At 48.2% G+C, this 26,298-nt stretch overlaps 1 protein-coding gene and 1 non-coding gene across 4 annotated transcripts; both read right to left on the bottom strand.

Annotated features, from left to right (window-relative positions):
* Positions 1 to 17,160: 17,160 nt before the first annotated feature.
* On the bottom strand, positions 17,161 to 24,742 carry LOC123456664 (melanoma-associated antigen D4-like). 3 transcript variants are annotated; one of them, XM_045140546.1, is made up of 14 exons: positions 24,631 to 24,742; positions 23,432 to 23,669; positions 22,311 to 23,150; positions 21,791 to 21,997; positions 21,625 to 21,688; positions 21,358 to 21,437; positions 20,709 to 20,800; positions 19,972 to 20,051; positions 19,798 to 19,840; positions 19,353 to 19,415; positions 18,365 to 18,479; positions 17,803 to 18,013; positions 17,583 to 17,723; positions 17,161 to 17,367 (listed from the first exon to the last, which is right to left on the bottom strand). In XM_045140546.1, exons 2-14 carry the CDS (start codon positions 23,639 to 23,641, stop codon positions 17,255 to 17,257), a joined length of 2,259 nt encoding a protein of 752 aa, XP_044996481.1. In that variant the 5' UTR covers positions 23,642 to 23,669; positions 24,631 to 24,742; the 3' UTR covers positions 17,161 to 17,254. The 3 variants fall into 3 exon arrangements, with proteins under 3 accessions (XP_044996481.1, XP_044996480.1, XP_044996482.1); XM_045140545.1 differs by lacking the exon at positions 24,631 to 24,742 and adding an exon at positions 23,750 to 24,117; XM_045140547.1 differs by lacking the exon at positions 24,631 to 24,742 and adding an exon at positions 23,750 to 24,116 and having other exon boundaries at positions 17,583 to 18,013.
* On the bottom strand, positions 18,691 to 18,819 carry LOC123456993. Its single transcript, XR_006634844.1, has one exon. It is a non-coding gene; the product is annotated as a small nucleolar RNA SNORA11 (small nucleolar RNA).
* Positions 24,743 to 26,298: the final 1,556 nt, after the last annotated feature.

Below are 26,298 nucleotides of genomic sequence, written 5' to 3' on the forward strand. Positions count from 1 at the left end.
CATTTTGAAAACTCAGTTTAACTATTTGCTGTGTGTTTGTCTGGTTATGTGACAGGAAAGTTCAGATTTTGCTTGTCAGTGTTTGTGGTGTTAGCTTTTCTGTGTAGGCTGATTTGGTATGTGAGTGTTTAGATTTTGGTTTACTTTATCTTCACATTTGAAGCATGAAAACCATATGCACTCATCTTGGGTCACTTTGCAGTACCAGCTGATGAGATGAATTGTCTTCATCATATGAAGCTTAAATCGCCATAAGGATACTGCCTTTATTGTACTGTGGAATTCGGGGGCTAAGATTTTTAGGCAACTTGTCTGCTTGTACTTCAATTGGAATATATTTTTGAGATATTGCCAGGGTAACATGTAGACATGGGAGATGCTAAGTCTGGTCTATCTTTGTGACCCTATGAAGGATTTTATCTGGATAGCCCTTTGATAATCTAACAGTGCATTCTGACTTAGCATAACTGTTTTGTTTATGAATCATTTTTTTGTATTTATATGCCTCTATGATAATTGGCCTGGTGGAGCTTGAAAATTTATTTGTTGTTGCAAGAGTCACATAAGAGATTTATCTACATGAGGGTCACTTTGACTCTGTACAGAAGAGAGAAATGTTCCCCCTGGCTCATGCTGTGTGACTGTAGATGACTAGTCTAATAGAGGTAGGGAGGAATATGTATTGCTGTCTTAGAGAATTACACAAGAAGAACATGCATTGTTTCTGTTGTTTCTGTGTTGAAAAGAACTCCAGCAGGTCATCTGGGAAGAGTGCATAAAACTTGGCCACCTTATACCTTAAACCACCCCATATTCTTTGGTTTTGTGCTTCCTGAGGTACATAACCCACTGGTGACACTTTGAAAAGTACTCTTCATTAAGTAGCACACATTACTGACCGCGAAGACTTTCTTAGCATCAACTCTTGCTTTATCCAACAAGATTAGTGTTTAAAACAGTATATGGACAAAACTCAGTCTTCCTCTAGAATTCCTAAAAATAATTGAGCAATATCCATGCAGCTCCTCCTCTTTCATCTTTTTTTTTTCATTTTAAAATGAATTCTGTGCTAGAATAATTATTATGTCTGTTTGATTTCAAGCAAGCTACTCACCTCTTTCCCCCTTTCCATAGCTGCTGCAAGCAGAGTGATCAGCTATGATTTTGGAATTCCTAGTGCTATGGAAATTGACAAAGTTTCAAGACATCAGGGTTTGTACCATGCATGAACTCTATCTTGCCGTGCAATACCCCTCTTCCCTTCCTGAAAAGCTTTAAAGCCTCCTTGTCCCCTTAGTTAAGATTTGTGAACCTCTTTCCTTCCCCTTTGGATCCTGCCATTTCTATGTCCTGGCATTAAATAAAATCTTGGGCCCAAGAAATAGTTTGTCTCAGCTCTCTATTCTCAAACCTGAATCTTACAGTGCCTAATTTAAAACATGTCCCTTTGAGATTTATAATGCTTGTTGTCTCTTATTCCCTCTGCATCTTCAAAAACTGGTGATTTAGTTGGGTGTGGTGGCACAAGCCTTTAATCCCAGCACTCCAGAGGCAGTGGTAGGAGGAATGCTGTGAGTTCAAGCCCAGTCTGAGACTAGTGAATTCTAGATGAGATCCTACCTCGACCCCCCCCACCCCCAGAAATGCTGATTTAATGTCTTTGTCTTGGTCAGACCTAATGAAAATGCAGGTATTGACAGATTAACTGAGATTCTTGATGATCATTTGATTAGAATTTGGCAATTCAAATATTTATTCTAAAGACTGAGAGTGAGTTAATACATAGTGAATTCCAGGTCAGCCTGGGCTAGAGTGAGACCTTACCTTAGAAAACCAAAAAAAAAAAAAAAAAAAAAAAAAAGACTGAGAGTGAGAAATAAAATACCCTTAGTACTCATTTACAAGATAGCAAAAATTATTTGCTGCATAGAAAGCAGATGATCTTAATTTATTTTAGATTTAACTATGAGCTCAAATATCTACATACATACTGTGTTAACAAATAAGTCTGGGTACTCACTGCTTATTAAAATCTATTAAAATAGGGAATGGGCGATAACTCAGAAGCTAAGAATGCTTGCAGCAAGAATAAGGGCCTGAGAGATCTGGAGACTACTTGAGTTCTATTCGCTTGGACTCATGTAAACACAAGCATGGCCATGCATATCTGTAAGCACAGCCATGTGGGAATCAGATGGGAGAATTGCTGGGGCTCATGAAAAACCATATCTTTGAGCTCAGAGTGAGACTTCATCTCAAGGAAATATGAAGATGCATGATGGAGGAAGCACACCTTATGTTCTCCTCTGGGCCCTGTACACACACGCAGTCTCACACATCTGTCCATACACATGCATCTCACACACACACACACACACACACACACACACACACACACACACCACTATACCTTGTACATATTTATGTGTATTATGTTTCATAAAACATTAAAATTGTTTCAATTTAGAGATATCTTCTCAAGCAAGTATTTTAAGAGGACAATAAGCATTTAAAATACATGTGTACTGATGTTCCCTTAGCACTGGAGGGGGTGACATAAATGTCTTGTTTAGAAATTAGCACTCAATAGTCACTTATTCTCAGCACTTTCAGCAGGTATTAGTTTCTGCGTTAACTACTGCTCACTGCCAAAAGAAGCTTCTCTGATCAAGGTTGAAAGCACAATAATTTACGTGTAAAAACCAAACATTTAGAAGGTACTTTGACAGCATGTCCATTCAGAAAAAATAACACCTGAAACACTCCCCTAAACAAGAACCAACCACCAAATAAACAGCAAAAAGTAGCTTCTTCAGTGGTGGGCTTTTGACCATGTTTACAGTACCAAGCATGAATTATTTCCTATGGAGTGGGTTTTAAATCTCATTAGAAAGCAATTGGTTATCTATTAACTAGCATAGCACTATTGAATCAGTGGGCGCATCTTGCCTTGTAAAGCAGTATTGTGGCATGCTGAATCCATACCTATACTAGACCTTGATATCTTTTTTTTCTCCAACAGCATACATAACACCTTCTGGCAATATGAAAATTTGCCATTGGGGAAGAAGCTTCCATTTAAGTTCCAGCTTGATTTCTCTATGTACTACCACAAATATTACAAGTGCATCTTTAGCAACAGGATCTTACTGTCTGGTTTTGGTGTGTAAACAGGAAGAATGGAGATAAGATATTCTATTTTGGTGGCTTCTCTGACCAACATCTTACTGGGAGGTATTCTACTCCTGGCATAGAAATTTTTGCTTTACAACTTACAGCTCCCTGGAAAAGTGTTCTCAACCCATGCAGGATTTCTCTTTTAATACTGTTTTTTAAAACATTATATTTTAAAATTAGCTTATAAATGACTACATTTCCATATAGCCCTTTCATACATATTTTGTTTTGGTTGACTCACCCATCTCCACACTCTATTCCCCCATACTATCTTCACTATGCCATTGATCCCCAACATTTCCCCTCTACATTTATATGACAGATGTTCCACTATCTCATCCCTAAAGGCCTCTTTTCCCCCTCCATGTCATGTCCCCTTCCCCCTTGTTTTTGGTTTCTGACATCTACAGTTACTCCAACTTAAATATACAAATCTAAAACTTTAAAGCTAGGGATTACTTTTTTTTAGTGGGGAAATTAAAAAATATATATTTCAGTACCATTGCTTGCTATAGATCTATTTAAATTATTTATTTCATCTTGGTTTAACTTTGGTTTGTCATATGCCTCAAAAATTCATCTATTTCCATCATAGTTTTCTGAATTGCATTGGTATCTGTTGTAATGTCTCTCTTTTCACCTTTAATTATATTGAGTTGAGTTAGCCCACTCTGGTAGGCTGATGATCATGGGTTTATCATATTATTTATCTTCTCAATGAACCAACTTTTTATTTGACTGATTCTTTTGGTTCTATTTTCTTAATTTCTTCCCTGACCTTAGTTACTGATTTTCATCTACTGCTTTTGGGGATGGCTTGTTATTGTTTCACTAAAGCCTTAAGTACATCATTCAGTATTATACGAGAGAGAGAAAGAGGCAGAGAGAGGGAGAGAATGGGCCTGCCAGGGCCTCTAGCCACTGCAAACAAACTCTGGATGCATGTGCCCCCTTGTGCATGTGGCTTATGTGGGTCCTACAGAATCAAACTGGGATCCTTTGGTTTTGCAGACAAATGCCTTAACCACTTAACCATCTCTCCAGTCCCAATTATATATATATTTACATCCTTCTGCTTCATACTTTACCAAACACACCAGTCCATTAATTCAATTTTGCTAAAGTACTTAGGTCATAATGCAGCAAGCCTCTTTGCCAATAGCCAAATTCTGACAAAACTCTTTCTTTTACTTCTAAAACCTTATAAGCCAAGCCTTCAGAGTCCACACTTTCTCTATCTTTAGGTCTTTAAAACTATCACCAGTATGACCCATTGGACTTTTCTTACAGCACTCCATGACTTCTCTAGTCAAAAGTCGCAAATTCTTCCTGAAAAAAAGTTGCACAGGCCCATAAATCATTTGATCATATTCATTGTTGCAATGACCCCATTTCTTGGTGAAGTTACTGTCTCATTGCCGGGACAAAACCCCTGACCACAAGCAGCATATGGGAAGAAAAGGTTTATTTTGGATTTCATTTTCAAAGGGTAGTTTTATCATGGAAGGAAAAGCGTGGCAGAGCAGGCATCCAGGGAAGCACATCTTGTCACAGCCATAGGAAAACTGTAGTATGAATAAACTAACACCCAGTGGAATGGATCAATACACCTTAAGGCCCATCTCCATTGAAACACCACTTCCAGCAAGTGTCCAACTTTCAAAGACTCCACCAGATGGGGATTAAGTAGGAGTATTAATAACAAACACTTGGGGCTATGGGAGACATTTTATATTCAAATTACCAATTATATAACAAACCTATAGCCAACCCTATTCTCAATGGTGTGAAACCAAAAACATTTCCTCTAAAACATAAAATAACACAAAGGCAACCCCGACTCCACTCTTGCTCAATGTAGTTCTTGAGGTCTTAGCTCTAAATAAAGACAAGAGAATGATATGAAAGTGATAAAAATAGGAAAGGGAGAAATGAAACTATCCCTATTTGTAGATAACATGTTTCTATATTTTAAAACTATACAGATTTTATCAGAAACTTTCAGAGTTAATAAATACTTTTAGCAAGGTTACAAGATAGAAAATTACCAAAAATCAGTAGCATTCATATATTTCAACAATGCACTTGGAGAAAAAAATCATGAAAAATATCACATTCACAATAGCTCCCAAAACAACTAAGTACCTAGAAATAAACCTTGGCACGAATGTGAAAGACTTGTACAAAGGAAGTTTTAAGACACTGAAAATGAAACAAAAGAAGATAGCAAAATTCAGAGAGCCCTTTCATGCTTCTGGCTTTGCAGAATCACTATGGGGAAAAGTGCTACATTACCAAAAGTGATCTACAAATTCAATGTGATTCACATCAAAGTTCCAATGACATTATTCTCAGAACTAGTGGAAAACAATTCAAAAATTCTTATGGAAAGCAAAAAGACCAGGTGCTGCAGTCAGGTTCACATTGCTGGCAGAAAATACCCACGCAAGAGCAGCTTTTAGGAAAAAAGGTTGTATTTTGGCTTACATACTTGAGGGGAAGCTCCAAGATAGCAGAGAAATACAATGACATGAGCAGAGGGTAGACATAACCTCCTGTCCAACATCAGATGGACAACAGCAACAGGAGAGTGTGCCAAACACTGGTAAGAGGAAGCTGGCTATAATACCCATTAGCCTGCCCCCAACAATACACTGCCTCCAGAAGGATTTAATTTCCAAATTGACAACAGCTGGTGATCTAGCATTCCGAACACCTAGGTTTATGGGGGACGCCTGAATCAAACCATCACATTCAGTCTCTATTCCCCATAAACTAATAACCATACATGATTAAAATGCAATGCATTCATCCAACATTAAAAGTCTCCATAATTTTTATCAGTCTCAGTGATATTCAAACATACCCATAATCCAAGGGTTTTTAACTGAACCACAATACAAAAAAATCCTCCCAAAACCATAATGGCACAGAATAATCATTCACACTCCAAAAGATAGCATTGGGCAGAGCAAAGAAATATTTAGCCAACACAAAATTCAAACAGGGTAAAAATCAACTATAGTTCCAAGTCCAACAACTCTAACCATTGACAAGTCTTCAAGTCAATTGTAACCAGTGATGTCTCTGGAGTTCCAATTCCATGCCTCCATCTAGGTTACTCACAGCACTGGGAAACTTCATCTGGTGCCAGCAACTCTCCTTGGCAGCCATTTCATAGTCCTTGCATCTCTATTGGGTCTTCAGTGCAACCCATGGTTCATCCTCATGGCTCCACTGGGTCTCCACAAGGTAATCCAACAAGGTTGCTTCAAACTGTCCATGACCATTTACAAAATACAAAACCATGTTGCAAATTCAATGATCCTCTCCTTCCTGAACTTTTTATACTTGATAGTACCAAGAGGTCTTCCAACTTGTTAATCCAGGGGGGATTAAAGGTAACTTTAAAAATGGGACATTCCTTCAGCATTCAGGTCCCTTCCAAAGAGTCTGCATTCTTCCTATTGCCCCAATGCAGGTCAGCTGGCCCAAAACTCAATGGTTATAATCTCTCAAACAATTGCAGCTGAACAGGCAGAAATTGTGGCCCAAATATTTCCTTTTTTTCCTGTGCCATGTTCCTCTACTCACATCAGTCCATTTCCATGCAGTGTAACCCAGCACAAGTTCTCAGGACATGGGCATAACAGCAAGCCTCTAACACAAGCTGCTTCTAGCCCCAGTCTAGGTAAAACTCTTTCTCACTCTCATAAGACAAATCTCACAGTCCACAGTTCTTATTGTGCTCAGGTCTTTCAACTCTGACAACAATGGTCCATCAAGCTGTACTCATAGCACTGCAAGGCATCTCTTAGGCCAAGGTTTCAAATTCTTTCACGTTCCTCTTAAAAATCAGCTCCATAAGCTGGGCGTGGTGGCGCACGCCTTTAATCCCAGCACTTGGGAGGCAGAGGTAGGAGGATCGCCATGAGTTCAAGGCCACCCTGAGACTACAGAGTTAATTCCAGGTCAGCCTGGACCAGAGTGAGACCCTACCTCGAAAAACCAAAAAAAAAAAAAAAAAAAAAAAAAAAAAAAATCAGCTCCAAAAGGCCATATGCTCAAGGTGACACATGTACCTGGAGTTTGTTTTCAGTAGCTAAGGTACCCAGCATGCCCATTATCTCTCTTAAGTAAGTAAATAAATTATAATATTACAAAAAATTTGTTTTCAGAGAGTATTGGTAATCTCTGTGAGGTTATGAATACACCAATCTCTTCCTATGAGGAGGACAATGCATCCAAGTATGGCATTCCCACCTGTGGCTCTTCATTTCTTTCCATCCATTCTCCAGTAATGTTAGAAGTTTCCCTTAATGTTGAGACTCCCGCAGCCTCTTATTTTCTGATTTAATGAGTTTTGCATCTGCTCAGAGTCTACTGCCATCTTCCTGGAGAAGGATTTCCGATCAGCAGTGAGGGCAGTACTCACATTCAATCAGCCACTTCCTTTGTAATATTTCAGGGGCCCTGGTGGGTACGATAGAGATGATTCATCCAGTGCTAGGCAGTCAGCTTTTTCTTCTTGTCATTTTGGTGGGTCTTGAATCTCCCTGGTATCTACCACAATCTATAGGCGGGTTCTCTAACCAACAGTGAGAGCAGCATTGATCAAAGGGGTAAACATAGACATTTAGAAAGCTTTTGATAGGTATAACCTACCCATTTAGACAAGTGAGGGGGAAGTCTTACTCACTGTTGGGAAATGAGTGTAACATAAAAGATGGTGAATGGTGTGTGCAATGGTGCATTCACAATGGAAATCAGTGTAGATGTATCTCAAAAAGCAAAAAATTGAACTATCATATGACCCATATATATGGCCCAACATACTCTATATCCCTCCAGAGATACTTGCATTTCCGTGCTCATCACGACACTGTTCACAATACCTAGGAAATGCAAACAACATAAAAGTGTATCAACCAATAAATAACTGGATAATGAAAATATGGTACAATATGCAATGAAGTCTTCCTCATCCATAAAAGAAAAATGAAGTAATGAGGATTTCAGGAAAATGGATGGAATTGGGAAAAAATATGCTAAATGAGGTAACTCAAGCACAGAAAAATAAAAGTTGGTGTTCTCTTTCACATGTACATGCTAAGTATTAATATTTGCATGATTCTCTACATGTATATGGAGATGTGGGACCCAATATGGGCTATGGTTGATAACACCTAAAGGGGAACAAAAGGTGAAAAGAAGCCTAGGAGAGTACGGGGTGGGGAGAAAAGAGAAAGAGGCTAATTGAGGTAAGGAGCAAAGGGAAAGGGGAGAGATGGAAAGAAGGGGGAAGGGAAAAAATAAATTATATTAAAACATCATAAGGAAATGTAAAACTCTTTGGAAGTCAATAAAAATATTTTTTAGGGCCAGACAGATTGCTTAGTAGTTAAGGAAGTTGCGTGGAAAGCCTAAGGATCCAGGTTTGATTCCCCAGTACCCACATAAGCCAGTTGTGCAAGATGGTGCATGTGTCTGGAGTTTGCTTGCACTGGAAGGATGCCCTGGTGTACTTATAATCAATCTCTCTCTCTCTCTCTCTCACTCTTTCTCTCTCCTTCCCTCTCTCTCCAATAAATAAATAACGTACTGAAAATTAAAAAAATCACCCCACAGAATTCAAGGTAAGCATTACATTCCTGACTTGTCATCCTCCTTTGATTGTTCACCAAAAGAAACATGCTGGTTGTCTACACAGGGACCAGTGGCCACTTTGGTCAAGAGCCACTCAGTGGGGCATGAATCATGGAGAGGTGGTGGTGCATGGACACTCAGGAATGAATATGAGGCGAACACCAATGGCAAACAAAGACTGGCTTCCTCACAAAGAACCTAGAGGACAGGAAGATGACAAGACTTGTGTGGTTCCTTCCTGCACCTGGCGTGGCCACGCATGTGGGTGGTGCAGCTAGAGTGAAGTGTTTGCCGAAGAGCATCCAGGACAAAGGAAATGGTAGGCTGCCGAACAGCAGGAGATACGGACATGGCTGGGCAAGTGGGTCTCCAGCGGGGCGCTGGGATAGTGAGAATGAAGAGAGGGGAAGGTGATGACCTATGCCTGGCTCTTGTGTCATGGTGTGTAACATATCCATGCTGAGGGACCTTTGACATCCGGCCTGGCCCTGTGTGCTGTGCCTGACATGGGGAGCACAGGCATCCAGGGGAGAATGTGGCAAGACGGGGACCGGAATAAGTTTGTCAGTTTTCCAAAGCCAGAAAACTAGCAGAACCCTCCCGCACTGTTCCCCTCTGAAGTCCAGGAGAACAGAGTGGCCGGAAGTGACAGCTTCACAACTGCTTCCACGGTCTCGACGCCCAGGAGAAGAGGGTGTGATCTCTCCTGCCTGACTCCACCAAGAGGACGGAAGGGTGACTCTGGGGCCAGGTTTTGAAACTGAGTTGAAATATATTTTTTGAGTGCTAAAATTGAGGCTACTGGAAAACCCCATAAGGATCACCCAGTCTGCAAACCATGCCGGTACAATGTGAAGATGTAAATAGTCATCTCAGGTCCCTGTACATTTTTGTCTACTGCCACCAAACGAAGGGGAGGGCAAGGTGGCACTAAAATGTTCCTTTTATTCCGTAATAGGGCCTTGTGTGCTGCAGAGAAGCACGTGCTTCTCTGCGTTTCCTTTGTCTCATCCTCAGTCCCTAGACCATTAGCCCCAGTTGCCATAGGAACTGAAGCTGAGTGTCTGATGCATTCATTGGGCTGCAGGAGAAAAGCAGAGCTGGTCCTTGAAATAAAGGACCCTGGGAGCAGACATTTCAGAAAAGCACTCTCAATGAAAGAACCGATAATTGCCACAGATGTACTGATCTGGATGCCCTCCATGCCAACCCCCCTTCCCCACAAAGACAGACAGACAGACAACCGTTCCCATTAGATTTATCCTGAATAAATGCATCTTCGTGATGCATCAGGCTGGCTGCCTAAAAGACCTGTTGTGAGTGAAGCTGTGCTACGACCATGAAAATGGGGGAGGGGTTTACACTGCATGCATACAGGTAGGGAGGGATCCCCTAGACCAGCTGCGGGGACCATATTATCACAGGAAGAACGGGATGGGTGTCACGCTTGGCCTGGACCCAGATGGCCTTGCGGTATGGAAGGTGTCCCTGTTGATGTGCATGGCTGTGATATGACACGCAGAATGGAAAGAGACATCTTGTGCCCCACCCCTTGGATTTTCCATCTCCCTGCCCGATTGTGCAGACAAAGAGCCCCAGGCTGGACCCGAGCCTGAAAATCTCCTGTTTCCTGAGGCAGATAAGTGCGCCACAATCAAGGACAGCCACTTCTTACTCTTTCTCCCTCACTCTTCCCTTTACCATACCCTTGCTCTTAGTCTGTGTTCATTTGTGGTCCACTGGGCAGACACGCCTCCCTGACCTTTCTGGATGCGCCCTCATACATTCCCCTAACCCCTTCAATTTTCCTGTGTCCGTGTTCTCATGTAGTGTCAGCCCTCATCTTCTTTCTCTTCACCTACCCTTTGTCTTAGCTACATTGCCTTCCAGCTTGTTCTAATGCTGCTTTCCCTTCCGTCTCACTGGTTCTTCACTTTCTTTTTTAAAAATATTTTATTTTTATTTATTTGACAAAGATAAAGATGGGGACAGAGACAGGGAAATAGAGAACCGGTGCACCAGGGCCTCTACCTTCTGCAAACCAACTCCAGAAGCATGTTACCTCTTACATCTGGCTAATGTGGGTCCTGGGGACTTGAACCTGGGTACTTTGGCTTTGGAGGCAAACACCTTAACCACTAAGCCATCCCTCCAGCCCGGTTCTTCACTTTCCTTTTCTTGCCCTGGACTGCCAACACTCCCCCGTTGTCCTTCCTCACTCTGTGTGGTTTTACCTTTTCTCACCCTCCCCTGCACCCCTGAATCTTCAATTTAGTGAACAACAATTCATTACTTCAGTCATGATGCTCTTAACATGAGCCCACGTGTGTTCAGCATAGTTGGTCAGGCCTCAGAAAATGAATCACAGGTGTCATTACGCCAGTGAAATTACCAGATGTTAATTGGATGGTAAACGGTGGGAAGAAAATAGCTGAGCAACAGAAGTACTGTCCACGGAGAGTGAAGATAATATCACTGACGCTGGTCATTGTGTCATCCAGTGTCCTCTCCCTGCCTCACTGAAATTCCTTCCTGTTCTGTGAAGACCACCATCATTGCCCAACTTGCGTCAGGATGGACTGACTCTCCACCACAAGGCCATGCCCTCCAGGTGTAAGCACAAGTCCCCAACTGGTGCCCACCTCCTGCAGTCTGATTAAGCAACGGACCAAAATGAGGTGAAGATGTGTCAGCGGGACCTTGGCCCAAAATCAGCTCCCCACAAAGGGACTTTTAAAAAATATTTTATTATTTCTTTATTTGCAAGACGGGAGAAAGAGAGAGGATGGGCACGGCAGACACTCCAGCCACTGCAAACAAAGGACAGATGCATGTTGGACTTTGGGCATCTGGCTTCACAGGGTTCCTGGGGAATTGAACCCGGGTGGTTAGGCCACAGAGGCACGTTTGCACATGTCCTTTACCACTTGGTACCTTTCCCTGTCTCCTCCCTTACAAACGGCTCAACTGGTGAATTCCTTTCTCACCTACTCGGACACTCGGAGAACACTTTTGTCTCTGCAAGTCGTGGATGAGCAAATTTGCAGACGGGTAACCGCAGTTCAACTGAGGGCAATTCCATGTAGCCCAGCCCAGCACAAGGGTTTCAGACAGTGTCTCGGAAATTCGACCCGTGCTCTGATGGGGACTTGATAGCCTGATTACTGGCATCCTTGTGGAGTAAACAACTCCTCTCAGAAGAGGACCTATAGTTACATTGTCAGGCAAAGGCTCCCACTTGGTCTCTCTCAGGTAAACGTATTTTCTAGTTGCCATGTGGCATTTTCGAAAGGAAATGGTGTACGGAGTAGGATATTTGTACATCTGAACACACGTGGGACACTTTATAATGTTTTTTGCTAGCAAGTTCTACATCCATGGTTTCATGCAGAGAGAGTAGAAAAATCAGAGAAGTAATCTTTTATGTCTCTCCTGGGATTGCCTGCATATACATATATACATATATATATATATATATATATATATATATATATATATATGTACACACACACATACATACATACACATATATATATATATGTCACATTGTTCCAATGAAGCACAAAGGAAACATGAATTTTCAGACATTGTGAATGAGTAGTCAGTGAAGTGTTTCATCACATATATGTGAGTAATGTCAATCTGCCTTGGGGGTCATGTTCTATTGACAAGGAAAAAGCACACACATGTCTATCCGCAGACACCACCCCCTGCTGCTTCAGCATTTTCTCTAGTTAACACTTAGTTGGCGTCTTTGTGTAGTTGATTACACCTAAGCAGTATGACCTTTGCAGTCCATATGCCCAAAGTCTGCTTTTATTTTGGCAACAGCATGTTCGTGTTTATTACTGTTTGCTTTCATTATCACACGGAACTGTAGTTCATTTACATGCATGAATGAATAACTCCTTTTTATGGCTTCACCCCAGTTTATTCCAGTATTGCCAAGCACTGGAGTATGATTGTTGTTATTTTGGTGAGCATCCACTTACATGTTCTTTGCTTAAGATAGTGTGCATGTGGTTAAGATAGTGTGTATCTCCTGGATCACTTTAGTCATTTTTCTTCAACTTTTTCATTGTAAGTAGTGAAGGAAGTACTGGGATCTTTTCCCTGATGTCAGAGGGGAGGATTTCAGCATTTGACATTTAAGAGTGAATACTTTCTTTGGCTTTCAAGACAATTTGATTGGATTAAGAGAGTTGTCTTCTAGTCCTGAGAGGGTTTATCATGAGCGAATGCTTGTTTTTAAAAGTCAGTATTTGGTACTGGGAGATGGTTCGGTGATTAAAAGCATTTGCTGCTCAAGCCTGAGCATGGGAGTTTGACTATCCAGTACCCACATAGGACTAGACACTAGTTCTCACGCATCTGTAACCCCAGTGTGCCCAGGGCAATAGGAAGAGTCCCGTGATCCGTAAGAGAAAGTCCATCTCAAAGCGGAAGGTGAAGACAGACAGGCCAAGGTTATCCTATGACGTCCACGCAGTGCTCCGGCATACACACACGTGCGCCCATATACACGAACATAAACAACAAACCAATGCTTTTTGGCGTCGACAGAGAACGTTCAGTCTAGTTCTCTTAATAAGTTATCTCTGTGAGCTGCATCGATTTCTCATGAGCTGAGTCACCTGAGGCCGGATGTGCTTTCTTGGTTTCATATTGTTTGGCAGAGTGCAAGGTTCACATCCTTTCTTCCTCAAGTTGTGTTTTTTGTATGATTAATGCTTAGAGTCCCCCGAATCCAGGCCAGATATATGTTGTTGTGCATATCAAGTTTTTAAAAAGAAGGTGGCTAGTTAGGCATGGCGGGCTACCCTAGAAGTTACAATCTTCCTGTCCTTGCCTCTGGAGGGCTGTGATTACAGTTGTGAGTCACCAAGCCTGAGGCCTGTGGCTTTACACATTCAGCAGTTACAGGAACATTGTGACGTTACATTTGGCTTGTGTCGTCCTTTAAGTGTATTCTCCTGAAATTTGTATGTTCTATTTGACTTTTCACATTTCTCCTCATACAATTGTTCATTATTTGGATTCATAAACTTCTAAATATCTAAATGTCCAATGGTCTGTTCCTCAGTCATTCCAGACATTGGTTATGTTCTGACCTTGATTTCTCCTCAGAGACGTGTGCAAGGGGAGTAGGGTTGTATCACTTTTCCCAGGAATCAACGTTCGTGTGCTTTCTCTTTTGTCTTCAGCTGGTTTGTACATTCATCTTATTCAGTTTGATCAGCTTTCCTTAAACTTAATCTGTGGTCTTCCACTCAGTTTTAAATATATACATGAATCTTCAACTTTCTGACTTTCTTTGTACGCACTGTGGACATTGAATAGGTATCCTAGAGATTTCCTTATTATCCGGTTCTAAACACTGTGTAATTTCTCTATGATTCCTTATTACTGCTATGGGCTCTTTTAAGAGTATTTTTTTTAGGCAGGATCCCACTCTACCCCAGGGTGGCCTCACACTCAAAGAGATTATGACACTTCAGCTTTCCGTACTGGAATTATAGGCATAAGCTACCATATTCTAGCAATATATGTATGTGTATATATACATACATATATATTAATTAATTATATATTAATTATATTAATATTAATTATATATTATATATATAAATAATATATATTATTTGTTCACATTTTAACACATTTATAATGGAGATATATATCTTGGACCATATTTACCCCCTATTATAGACTTTTTAAATTTGTTTTTTATTCTTCATTTTTATTTATTTAATTGAGAGCAACAGAGAGAGAGAGAGGGAGAGAGGGAGGGAGGGAATGGGCATGCCAGGGTCTCCATCCATTGCAAACAAACTCCAGACGCGTGCGCCCCCTTGTGCATCTGGCTAACGTGGGTCCTGGGGAACCAAGCCTTGAACCAGGGTCCTTAGGCTTCACAGGCAAGCCTTTAACCACCAAGCAACCTCTGCAGCCCTATTACAGACTTTAAATCCCCTTCCTCTCTCACTGAATATTTCTTCTTTCCAACTCGTACCCCTCTTGCTAACATTTTGGAGTTTGGTGATAACCAAGTTTAATTAGGCTTGCTTAGATGAGGGCTGGGATTAAAGATGCATACCAGCAGATTTCGCAAGAATGATTTCATTAAGTGGTGCTAATATCTTTAACAATTGCAGCCACTTGCTCCAGAACTTTGAACTTGCTTATATTTATTTTTTTCCTTGTATGATTTCATTTTTTATGCCTTTCTGCTCTTTGTTCTTCTCTCTTTCATTATTTATCTGAATCACGGTAGTCAACAGACGTCATGGCAGGTTAAATAAGTTGTGACGTCAAATATAATCTGCCAAGTATACTAGTCTTTTAAATAATATTTTATTTAGTTATTTTCAAGCAGAGATACAGAGACAGAGAAAGTATAGACACGCCAAGCCCTCTAGCCCCTGCAAACAAACTCCAGATGCCTGCAGCACTTTGTGCCTATGGCTTATGTGGATGCTGGGGAATCAATAAGGTCATACAACTTTGCAGAAAAGAGCCTTAGATGCCGAGCCATCTCTGCCCCAAGTAACATTATTACTATTATTATTATTATTATTATTTTCTTAATTTAATTTAATTTAATTTATTTGAGATTGACAGAAAGAGAGAGAGAATAGGTGCTTCAGGGTCCTCCAGCCACTGCAAATGAACTCCAGACACGTGCGCACCCTTGTGCATCTGGCTTACGTGGGTCCTGGGGAATCGAACACTAAGCCATCTCTTCAGCGCCCCCCCCTTTTTTTAAATTCAGCCTCACTGAAGTTCTCAGGGAATGGGCCCATTATTTCCCTGAATATCCCATGATCTCCCTCTAGCTCTTTTCACGATACAGTCTTTGGTACCTGCAAAAACCTAAGTAACTGAGCCTCCAATATGCTTATGTCTCTGGTGAGTGCCAACCCCCAACACTAGTCAAGGTATAGGTTCACACTGCTCAAGGGTGTCCTGAGTGGTCGCAGCCATGTTGTGTGCAACCCGACATTCATGACCTGGTGTCCTAGGCATCTCTCACTTGCTCATGTCTTCCACAGTCCCAAAGCGAGATGTGGAAATGATAAGGTAAGATATTTCCCACTCCTCCCCCCACCCAGCCTCTTCCTCATTTCTCAGCCTGTCGTCTCTATCTCACCCCTGATTAAGCTTGGAGACTCAGTACTGTTCAGAAATTCAGCATGTCAGTGTGGCCAAGATTGGAGTCTAATACCAGAGAAAAAGGCATAGGCTACCAAGTTGCGATGCCTGCCCCAAAGCCTGTTGTGGAGAATGTCATGTCCTGGTGCGATATCAATGAAGTCCCACACTAGAATCTAACGGGCTGCAGCCAGTATAATGAACTCCTTTCTCGCCCTCTTGCAATCTCTTCTGAAGAAAGTGACCCAAGTTTCATCTTGCACTGGGCCTGATGAGGAATGTAGGCATCCTGGGTTGGGAACTCATTCTGGCTGACCCGGGAGCTTTGGGCTAAAAGCAAGGTGGCCGCAGGGCATATCACAGGATATTACCTCATTGCTGATATGGGAGGCTCACCTGACCTACCTGGGTGGTGGATATTCATGGAGAACTCCAGGAATCCCTGGACACTGTACCTGCCTCCTACTGAGCGCCCCTGAGGATGTCAACCTGTCTCAGCTTTGCACTCAGAGGCCTGCCTCTCTCCCCAGACCCTAAGGACGCCAGAACCTAGACCTGACTGCAGCCTCACCAGGAACACCTAGCTACTAGGCAAGAGCACCAAAGTCCCCGATTGTCTTTCATTCGCAAACAGGAAAAGACCAGGCTGCCTAGGCATGCAGGCAGCTTGGTTGTCATTGCGTCCTCTCTCTGTAACGCTTGATCTGCCTATGCACTGCGGAGGGCAGGACTGAGACACCTGCCATCCTTTTCTTAAGACTCTGTCCCATTAAGGGGCCTTGGATTGTCTGGGAGATGGGCAAAGTTTTCTGGACCCTTGTCCCCGAAAAGATCAGCACTTCAGGAGGTGTGTAGACCCTGTCCCTCATGAAGAGTGACGGTGGCACTGACGTCAGCCATCCAGGTCATTCTTCCTGCCTACTACTGGCACCTCAGCGGTGCTGTTGAAAAACCCATCTCTGTCTTCAACCTGGGGACCCGCGTGGGGCCTCTCTGACCCAAGGCCTCCGCACCCAGTCGGAACCTCCATTCCTCCACCATCCCGCCCCTACCCATACCCGGTGCTTTCCTGCGCAGGTGGCGCCCACCGATCCCAGGGCCTGCAGAAGTTTCCTTGCAAGGAGCCCAGCTACGTGCAGGCCTCTCACAGCCGCTCACATGTGGGTTAAGGAGGAGACATCCAAATTCAATTTGCAATTTTAATACCAACACTGATACCAAAAACACGAGCACACGAGGAACAGCACAAGAAAAAGCAGGGAGGGGAAGGGGCGCTCCCTCAGGCACGACTTCTCCAAGCCTCAGGGAGAAGCGCTAGAATCCGGTGCGAGAAGGAGGGTGAGGGCGCAGCCTGCAGGGGCCACGGACACTGCTGAAGGTCCTCAACGCTGTCTGGAACACAGGGAGCAAAGCGGAGAACATGGCTCGAACCCACAGCAACCAGAGACCGAGACGAACTATGAAAGCAAGCCCGCTTCCCCACCACCAGCGGCCCCTGCCCCCGCCACCCCCAGCTCTCTCCCCACTCCCCAGGACACTTCGCAAGCCGCTGCCCAGCCCTCCTTCAGAAGGGCGTCGTGTCCACACGACACGACGCGCTTGCTTACTGGATCCAGGAGAAGAAGCTGGCCCCAACTCTGGCGGCATTTCTGGTCCGGATGGTGGAGCTGGTGCTAGGGCCATCCAGGATGCTGGTGCTCGCCCCGACGTTGGTGCCGCTGCTGACGCCAGCTCTCCATGTGGCTCTCCTGTTGGCATGGTTGCTATTCAGAATGTACTGGTGATACCTGGCCCAGAACGCAAAAGGGATCCTGGCCCAGGCGTCACCGAAATCGCCATCCTCATCCCAAGTCAGCAGCTCTGCCTGGATGTCATCCCAGCTCCACCGTCCAACCAGGGCTTCGTCTCCGATATCCATCTGGGCCCTCAGCTGGGCCCTGGCATGTTCTTCGGCCATATCCACATCCATGGTCTTGAAAGCATCGTCCACGGCCTCCAGGAAATGCGCCTTCCATTCCCGGGGATCTCGGTTCTGGTACTGGGGTAGGAAACAGCAGCAGTGAATGAATGACAGGGTGCTGCACACTCGAGGAAACCTACTCCTGCGTCCACAGCTCCTGCGGCAGTCATGAGGTTGTAAGCTGACAGCAAAGGGCACCAGGACTCTCCTGCTCTTCTGGGCCAAGGCTCAGAGTTCACTCTCACCTACACCCTTGGATCGTCTGTGAACCTCGGGCTAAGTTACCGACGGACATCTCAGAGCTTCCCTTGGTGATGGCATCGTGACGGGGCGGGGGTGTGTGGGGGGTGGTGGTGGTGGCGGTGAGGGCTGCAACTAAGAAGCAAGCAAGGCTGGAGCGCCTGGCACCTGACAGAGGCTCTCCAGTACCTGGGCAATGAATCTCAGGACCCTCATCTTGCTGGTCTCGTGGCGGGCTCGCAGACCCCAGAGAAATTCATACTCGGGCGGGCTGCTGTTGGGGATCTTCCTGTACTCCAGGTACCTGAGGGCAAGAGACAAATACCCTCTGTCCCTAGCCAAGGAGACCTGATGGATTCGGGGCTGTGGGGGAGGCCCTTCTCCTAGCCAATGCTGAAACTCAGTTGCGGGGCGGGGCTTACCCTGCCTCCTTGGCCAGACTCATTCCCAACCCCTAGGCCTCCAAGAGGGAGAGCTGCTCAGTCTTGTGCCAGTGGTCCCCCCAGAATCAGGGCGGATGTGGGGCATTTGCTCACAGGGAGGCCACAAGTGTTGTGCTCCTCATCACAATGGCCCCAGATTGCTGTTGGGTGTGTTGTAAACAGTGGGACCATTCTCTGCGCCCCCTGCTCTGAGCACACCCCTGCTGCAAAGGTCCTGGGCAGAGGCCTACAGAAAGTGACTGGGAAGGAACAGATGGGCTGTCTCTCTTTGTGTTTGTGTGTGTGTGTGCGTGCATGCACGATCGTGTTGGCGGGGGGTTGCACACATGCACAAAGCGTCGCCTGTGTCCCTGTGCGCACTTTGTCCAAGCACCAAGGGGAAGGTGGGCTCGGGACTGGAAACCAGGGGAGGACACAGGCTGCTGGTTCCCGGCCTTTCCCACTGTGGGCAGTGCTCCAAGCCCCACTGCTCTCCATCCCAAGGCTCCGCAGGTGTCAGGTAAGAGAATCAGGCACCAGTGACAGCCTGCAGGCCGAGGCCTTGGTGACGACGTGGCGATCCTATGACAGTGTTCTCAGTGCTCCCTCTCAGGCAAGGCTTTGCCCCTGTACCTCCCACACATCTGGAGATGCAGCCTCCACCCCTACCGACACCAGAAGCAAGAGTACCTCTACCTCACCCTCTGGCTCGGTGATAGATAGCTTTCCCCACCACACCAGGACCAAACGCTTACTTTTGCTTCACAAAGTCTTCGGTGATCAGCTTCTTCAAATCGCCAAGGAACGGGTGCCTCACTCTGAGGGCAAGCAAAGACACCCACGACTAGTGAAGGTGGCCGGCACAGGTGTGGGCGGGGGCACGCCCTGGCATGACGCAGCCCCTTGAGAGGCCCGTACACGCAGCAGACGCCAGAAGGACCACTAGTCAGGGGTGCCCAAGGGCGGAGCTGGCTGGAGCCCCTAACTCTGACTTGTCTCTCTGAGATCTCATCTGGGGACCATGAGCTCTGACAGGGCTGGGAGTTCCAGACCACCACCCCATCCACCGCGGTGACACTGCTCTGCTCTCTCCCTAGCCCAGGGCCCTCCACGTGTCCCTCGGCCCAGGCTACTGCAGTCCTGGGGCCTCCTGCGGTGGAGGTCAGCACTGAAGGGCGGGAGCTGAGGAGCCAGTCATACCCAGGGCGCAGTCCCATCTTGCGGAGGGCCTCCCACAGGACCGCTGTGAGGGGAGATGGGGAACAAGAGTTTGACACACACACACGTGTGCACACACGCGCACACAAACACACATACACACACACACGCACACGTGAACCACAGGCAGCACCCAGCTGCGGGGTCAACACTCACCCTCACTGGCACAGTTGCCATTCATGAAGATGACACCCAGAATCACCAAGAGGAGACTCAGCCGGGGAGTGTCCTTGGTCCTAGAGGGGAAGGACAGCCATGCAGTCTAGGGCCCATTTCCTCCCACCCTGCAGCCAGCTCACCAACTAGGCTCTCCCAGTTTTCCCACAGAAAGAGACTCTTCCGCAGCACAGGCAGGGCCCACAATGCTGATCCTAGACAATTCACAGTCCCAAGCCTGAGACTTGGTTGCCCCACCCTTTACAGGGAAGAGCGGGTGCCCTCTTCTCGGGGTCCTCTAGCCTGCAGGGTGGGCCAGGGAAGTGGAGTGCAAGAACAGTTCCGGAACGACATGGGGGTGTCCAGGCACAGATGCAGACCTCGCTGGGCCTGCATGCCTCCAGTTCAACAATCAGCAGGCAGCTCCACTGAGGACCAAACTGTGAAGCCATGTCCAGGCATGACATGGTGAGAGGACAGTCACTTTACTCCTGCCTGACCTGGGAGATTGTGCTGGCTGGCCGGGGGTTGGGGGGTTGCGGGGTGGGTGTGCAACGATCGTCAAAGCAGCCAGGCCTGGGCCCAGGAGGCTCCCCTTTCACCAGCAGTCTGTGTGCCACTCCTTGAGAGCCAGAGCCCCCCCGGCTCCTGAAGTTCAGCACACTCATTCCCTTCAGAACATAGTAGTAGGCACCAGACCCTGCCAAGGGGACCACGGACCCCTTTCCCTTCCTTACTTCCCCAGAAGGTGAGCAGAAGAGTCTCTTGTGCAGACAAGAATATACAGGTGTTCGTCCTTGTCAATTTCCTTCAGGTGGATCCCAAACTTCTACATGGAGAGAAAAGAGATTGACAGTCAACCTTATGCTGGGCATCGGACTACGGTCACGCACTGGCCCCTGGCCAGGGTTCACACCTGTGGGCGATGGGAAGCGAAGACAAAGCATTCAGGGGCTGGAGAGATGTCCCAGAGGTTAAGGCACTTGCCTGCGATGTCTAACGACCCAGATACGACTCCCCACTACCCTCCCAAATCCAGATGCGCAAAGTGGTGTTTCTTTGCACTGGCTGGAGGCACTAGCGTGCTGCCAATGAACCCCCCATCTCCTTGCAAATAAGCAAATCATTTTTGAAAAGACACTCTGGTCTGCCTGTTTGTTTGTTTGTTTGTTTGTTTTTCTGGAGCTCTGGTGCTGGTGGAGACAACTAACCCCACCCGCCTGAGACAAGAGCAGGACAGAGAGGCCGCGGGAACACAGGCATGTGCCACAGAGCACTGCTGGTGCGATACAGACTCAGAGGTGGAGGGACAGTGGAGGCTTCCGGCGCAAGCAGAGGGGGCCCCTGGCCTTGCAGGCCCGCAGGCTGCCCATCTCCACCACCCACCTTTTCCAGAGTGTAGGTGGCTCGTTCAATGATTTCAGGGAAATGCTCATCGTATTCTCGAATGACGTCCTTCAGCATGTCTGCGGGAGAGGGACAGCTGGAGGAGGCCCCCGGACTGAGCAGAGGCCCCCTTGGGCCGTCCAGCAGAAGGCAAACACTAAGGAGTCCATTCTGAGGGAAGGGAGGGCCCACCACACCACGCATGAGTCACATAAGCAAAGGCGAGCTCACAGAGTAGGTGTTGGCAGAGGTGCACCGACTGCCTACCTGAGCGCTTGATGGGTATCTTCTTGTAGTCCTTAATCATCAAGTATTTCACCAATTTGTTTGCCTGGAGGAGGGGTAACACGGCGGGAAATGAAGGCACAGGTTCCTGCCGAGCACTGGCCCATGGGGCAGAAGAAAAGGGAGACGGGGAGGGTGGGCTTCTTACCCTCTCTTGCAGAAGGGACACGTTGCGTGGGGGCAAGGACAACACATGCCTGGAGGGTATCTGGGAAGTCAAGGCTGCAGGGGGCCTAGGGGCCAGCTGAGCCTGATCTGTCAATGGAACCTGTGATGAGCTCCATGCCGGGGGCGCCCCAAGAGGCTCTCTCTCCTCCTCCTCGCTGTTCTCGTATTTGTCCTCCAGGTGCTTGGACTGCATCACAAGAGGACAGACACAGTTGGGGCTTCCAGATGCCCCTCACCAGAGTGCCCGGCACACACCTTACCATGGCAGCAAGAGAAGGGTGACCAGGGGCTGACACCTTCTCCCTCCAGCCCTGAGGGTGAGAACCATGCGGAGTCAAAGCCCGCTCAACAGAGCCGCAGCTGAGGGAGGGGGGTAGAAGCTGAGGAAGAAGGAGAAAGAAGGAGAGAGACAGACAGACAGAGAGAGACAGAGAGAGAGAGAGACAGCAGAGGACCTGGGGGAGTGGGGGGTGGCTGCAAAAATGGTAGGGGGGCCTCACCTTCTTTGTCCTCTTGCCTCCCATCCTGGGCCAGGGCTCAGCACTGTGCTCAGCAGTGGCAGCCACCCCCTCAGGCTCAAGGATGCCCTGCGTTGTCTTGGCCTTGGCAGCAGCTGCAGCCACAACATTTGGAGGCTCCACCCATCGAGTCTTGGCCAGAGCCTTCCCAGACTTGGTGGTCTTAGGCGGGATGGCAGCCCCTTCCCCAGAGGAGGGGGCTGCCTGGGGCGCACCGGAGACACCACTGGGACCCTCAGTGGAGGCCTCTGGGGTCGGGGCAGATCTCTTGGGGCGTGGAAACGCCATGCCACTGACTCCTGCTGGCTGAGTGAAATCAAAGACATCACTCTGCCCCGGGCAGGCTGTCTGAGGCTGGGTGGCATCCATCTTGCCAGTACTGGGAGCCTGAGGGAGAGCACAGGCACTCCTTGGGACCTTGGCAGCAGCCTCCTGGGCCAAGGAGGTAGTCTGGGGCTGTGTGGAGGGTCCTGGAGCTGCAGGGGCAGCAGCCAAGTCACTGGGGACCAAACCCTGGGAGGTCTGTGGACCAGCAGGTGTTATGTCAGGGTTGGCTCCCTGAGGCTCAGTGTGTGTCGTCAGCTGGGCATCGACTGCCCGGGCCTGCCGTGTGGTCGCAGGGCGGTTGGCCATCTCGCGATTGAAGGACCTACGGGCAGCAGCTGCGGCTGCCCTGGCTGCTCTGTTGGAGTCGGCAGCCCGGGCCATATTGGCGGCTCGGGCCTGCATCTCCTCCTCAGTGGCAAGGGTTTCTGGATCCAGCTGGAATGCCTCCACCAGTGTCTGGGTCAGCACTGGGTTTTCCAGTTCCCAGGGCTCATTCTAGGAGGCCAGAACGGGGTGGGGGTGAGGGTGGGGGTTTGGGTTGGGGTTAAGGGTACACGAAGAGGGCAGGGCAAGCAACTGTACACGCTGCCACCATGCTCCCTGGGCAGCCCAACCTCCTCCCAGCAGCCAGCCGTGACCACTCCAAGAATTTCCAAGCGCCTGCCCTCTGCTGAGCAAGACGGGACAGTTTGGGGGACCCTGGCCATTCCTGCACCTCTCTTCCCTCCCCTTCATCTTGCTCCCAGTCAAACAGGCTGCCAAGGAGGCACGCTCACCGACAGGATGCGAAAGCCTTGGCCCAGGCTGCCAAAGGCTCTGAGGAGATGGATGTCAAGACTGGTGAGGGTGCCGTAGCCACCAAAAGCACCGAATTCTTCATAGTCATTGCCTGTGAACACCGGTTCCTCTCTGACGGGGTCTCGAGCCTCACTCATGCCTTCCACACTGGGGGCTTCTGGTTCCACGCTGTAGCTCCCCTCAGCCATGCTGTGGTCCCCAAGGAGAGAGCTCAGCCTGGAAGGGAAGGTGAGGGGGCAGGATGCGGTGGAGGCGGGATCTCTGGCAAGGTGAGGGGGCAGCAATCAGCAAGTTACCAGGCACTACTAAGCAGCACAGGACAGGGGGCCGTGGGTAGGTCGGTGTCGAGGGAGACTGTCAGGGACAGAGCCTTGCAGTTAAGGGACACAGGCGATCCCAGACAAGATGCCTTGCTGAAAGGGGACTTTAGGACTGGGCAGGCTCTGCATCCCAATGGCTAGATTGCATTAGCGGGCATACAAGAGTGCTTGAGTCCCAGTGGTCCTAGAGGGGATGCGCAGAGAGAAACAAAGGGCTTGAATTTGAGGGTCTGAGCAGCAGACCCGGATCAAGGAGGAGCAGATGGTAGGGCTCAGACAAAAGGGACAGCAGAGGAAAGCTTGGGAAACCATATCCCAGAGACCTTGTGACCAGGTCCAGGAGGGGCGCTGTGTGTGAGCGTGCTTGGGGGCCTGGCGGCGGGGCGCGGGGGGCTGTGGGGGGGGGGCTGTGGGAATGCCCAGCTGATCCCAGTCTAGGTTGGGTCCGGACTGCAGCGCAAGAAGGGGCCTTGGATCTCGGTGGGTTCTCCGTGGAGCTCTGGAGAGCGAGCACTCAAGTCCAAGAACTGGGACACCAGGAAGGAGGCAAGCGGTCAGCTCTCCTGGAGTAATCTAGAAACGGTGGGGTCGACGGAAGCTCGGGTCACAGCACTTGGGCCGACTCCAGGGGTAGGGATCATAGGATCCCGCATAAAGAGGCTGGGATCCCAGCGCCCTGGCTATGATGATCCTGTTGGGGGGGGGGGGGGCGAGGCTCTCGTGCAGACCTTGTTCTGACAGGGTTCGGGTTCTGAGAGCTCAGGCTCAGTCCAGATCGCAAGGGCTAGGTAGGGTAGGGCGCAGGGAGCCAGGTTGCCCACGCCCTCTCTGGGTCCTGTCCTCAGCTGGAGCCTTACCTTCCCTGGGGCTCCGATGGCGTCGGTCCTCAGCACCAGGAACCCCACAGCCGCGCCCTCGCCCACCGCTGCCAGCACAGCAGCTCCGACTACCCCGCCCCTTTTCTCGGTGCACACCCCCTCCCCTCCATGGGGACCTTGCGCGTGCGCAGAAACCCCCAGCCCGCCTGCTTTGACAACAAAAGCCCTTTCCTCCTGCACCCCAGTGCGCATGCGATTCCACGAGTTCAGGGTGGTGGTGGTGGGGGGGAGATGTGTTGAGGAGGGGATGGATGGAAGGGGCACTGGGGGAGGGCGAGGGAGGACGGGGGCCGTGGCGGGGGCTGCACTTAGGCTTCCCCACTGATCTCCAGGCATTGTCACTCCCTGCCTGGTATCAGGGGAGCACTTTCCTTCTGCACTGTGCAGCTCCAGCCACCTGTTCGCCATCCCTCCTGCTATGGCTCAAAACTCCAAGTCCTGCCCCTTCGCCCAAGCTCTTCCAGCGGGGTCTCCAGTGCTCCACACCCCGCTTCGTCCACACGAAGCGTCAGGCTCCCGTGAAAGCGGGTTCCAGTGTGTTCTGTAGCCGCCACAAGTGGAAGTCCTCCACCTGCGGGGCTCCAGCATATGCCAGAGCCCAGACCATGGGGGTTCCCTAGAGTTGTCCTCGAGTATCCATGTCTAGCGTTCCTGGCGAGTACCCGTGGAACACCTGCTTTCTCAGTTCCCTTAGACACCGGTCTGCACGTAGATCACCGTGGGATCGGTGCTGCTTCCCCACCCACCACGGCTCTGCCAAGTGGAAGTGGGCATCCCACTTGGCACACTGCAAAGCAGAGGAACAGGGCCACTGGGCCAGGAAACTCGAATCTGGGCCTGGGTTCTTGGCGACGGAGGCACCTGCTCCCCTCGCCCCCCATTGGAGTGACAGGCCTTCCAGCCCCAACATCGTTTCCAAGGAAAACAAGATTTATGTTCTAGGAGGTCCAAGCTCGTGTTGTACGTTCAGGACCAAGACGACGGCCCGTTCCCCACCCCACCCCTGCCCGCTGGATGTGCTCCTGCATCATCCATGCGTGCGTGTGCTCGCGCTGGTACCCCTCTTCCCTAGGAGCGACAAGTCATGCTCTGCCTCTGGCCTACCTGCCGCTTGCTGGAACAGCCAGGACCATCAGGTCTTGTGTGTCTGGACGCATGGCAAACCCCGCTTCACGGGAAATACTTGCCCCTGGTGTCTTCCAGGGCAAGAACCTGTAGCAGCCATGGTTCTGTGAAATGAAGCTGGGTTGGGCTTTGGAATTCCAGGGAAGCAATGCCAGATCTCTCTACCGGGGCTCTGCGGGCCCCCTGAGGTCTCAGGCCTGCCAGGAGTCTGGCTGGACACAGTGTGTTAAATGGCAAGCACGGTAAACGGGTCCTTCCCCAGCACGCACAGTCGGCTGAGCTTCCAGGATGACTGGAGAATCTGCTTTTCAGACAGAAATTGCATTGTTCCCATCTCAAATTGACCTGGGTCCTTCCCCTTTGTTTTTTCAACAAGAGAAACATCACAGGAATTTATTTAAGTTTGACATGACATCGGGCCCTCAGAAATGAAGACCCTAGGAGGTGGGCTAAACTGAATACTGTTGGACAGTCTTGCAGAGGTAGGATTATTGGACAAAAGCTATAATGTGACAGTAATGA

Source organism: Jaculus jaculus, chromosome X (assembly GCF_020740685.1).
Source record: "Jaculus jaculus isolate mJacJac1 chromosome X, mJacJac1.mat.Y.cur, whole genome shotgun sequence".
Lineage (NCBI taxonomy): Eukaryota > Metazoa > Chordata > Mammalia > Rodentia > Dipodidae > Jaculus > Jaculus jaculus.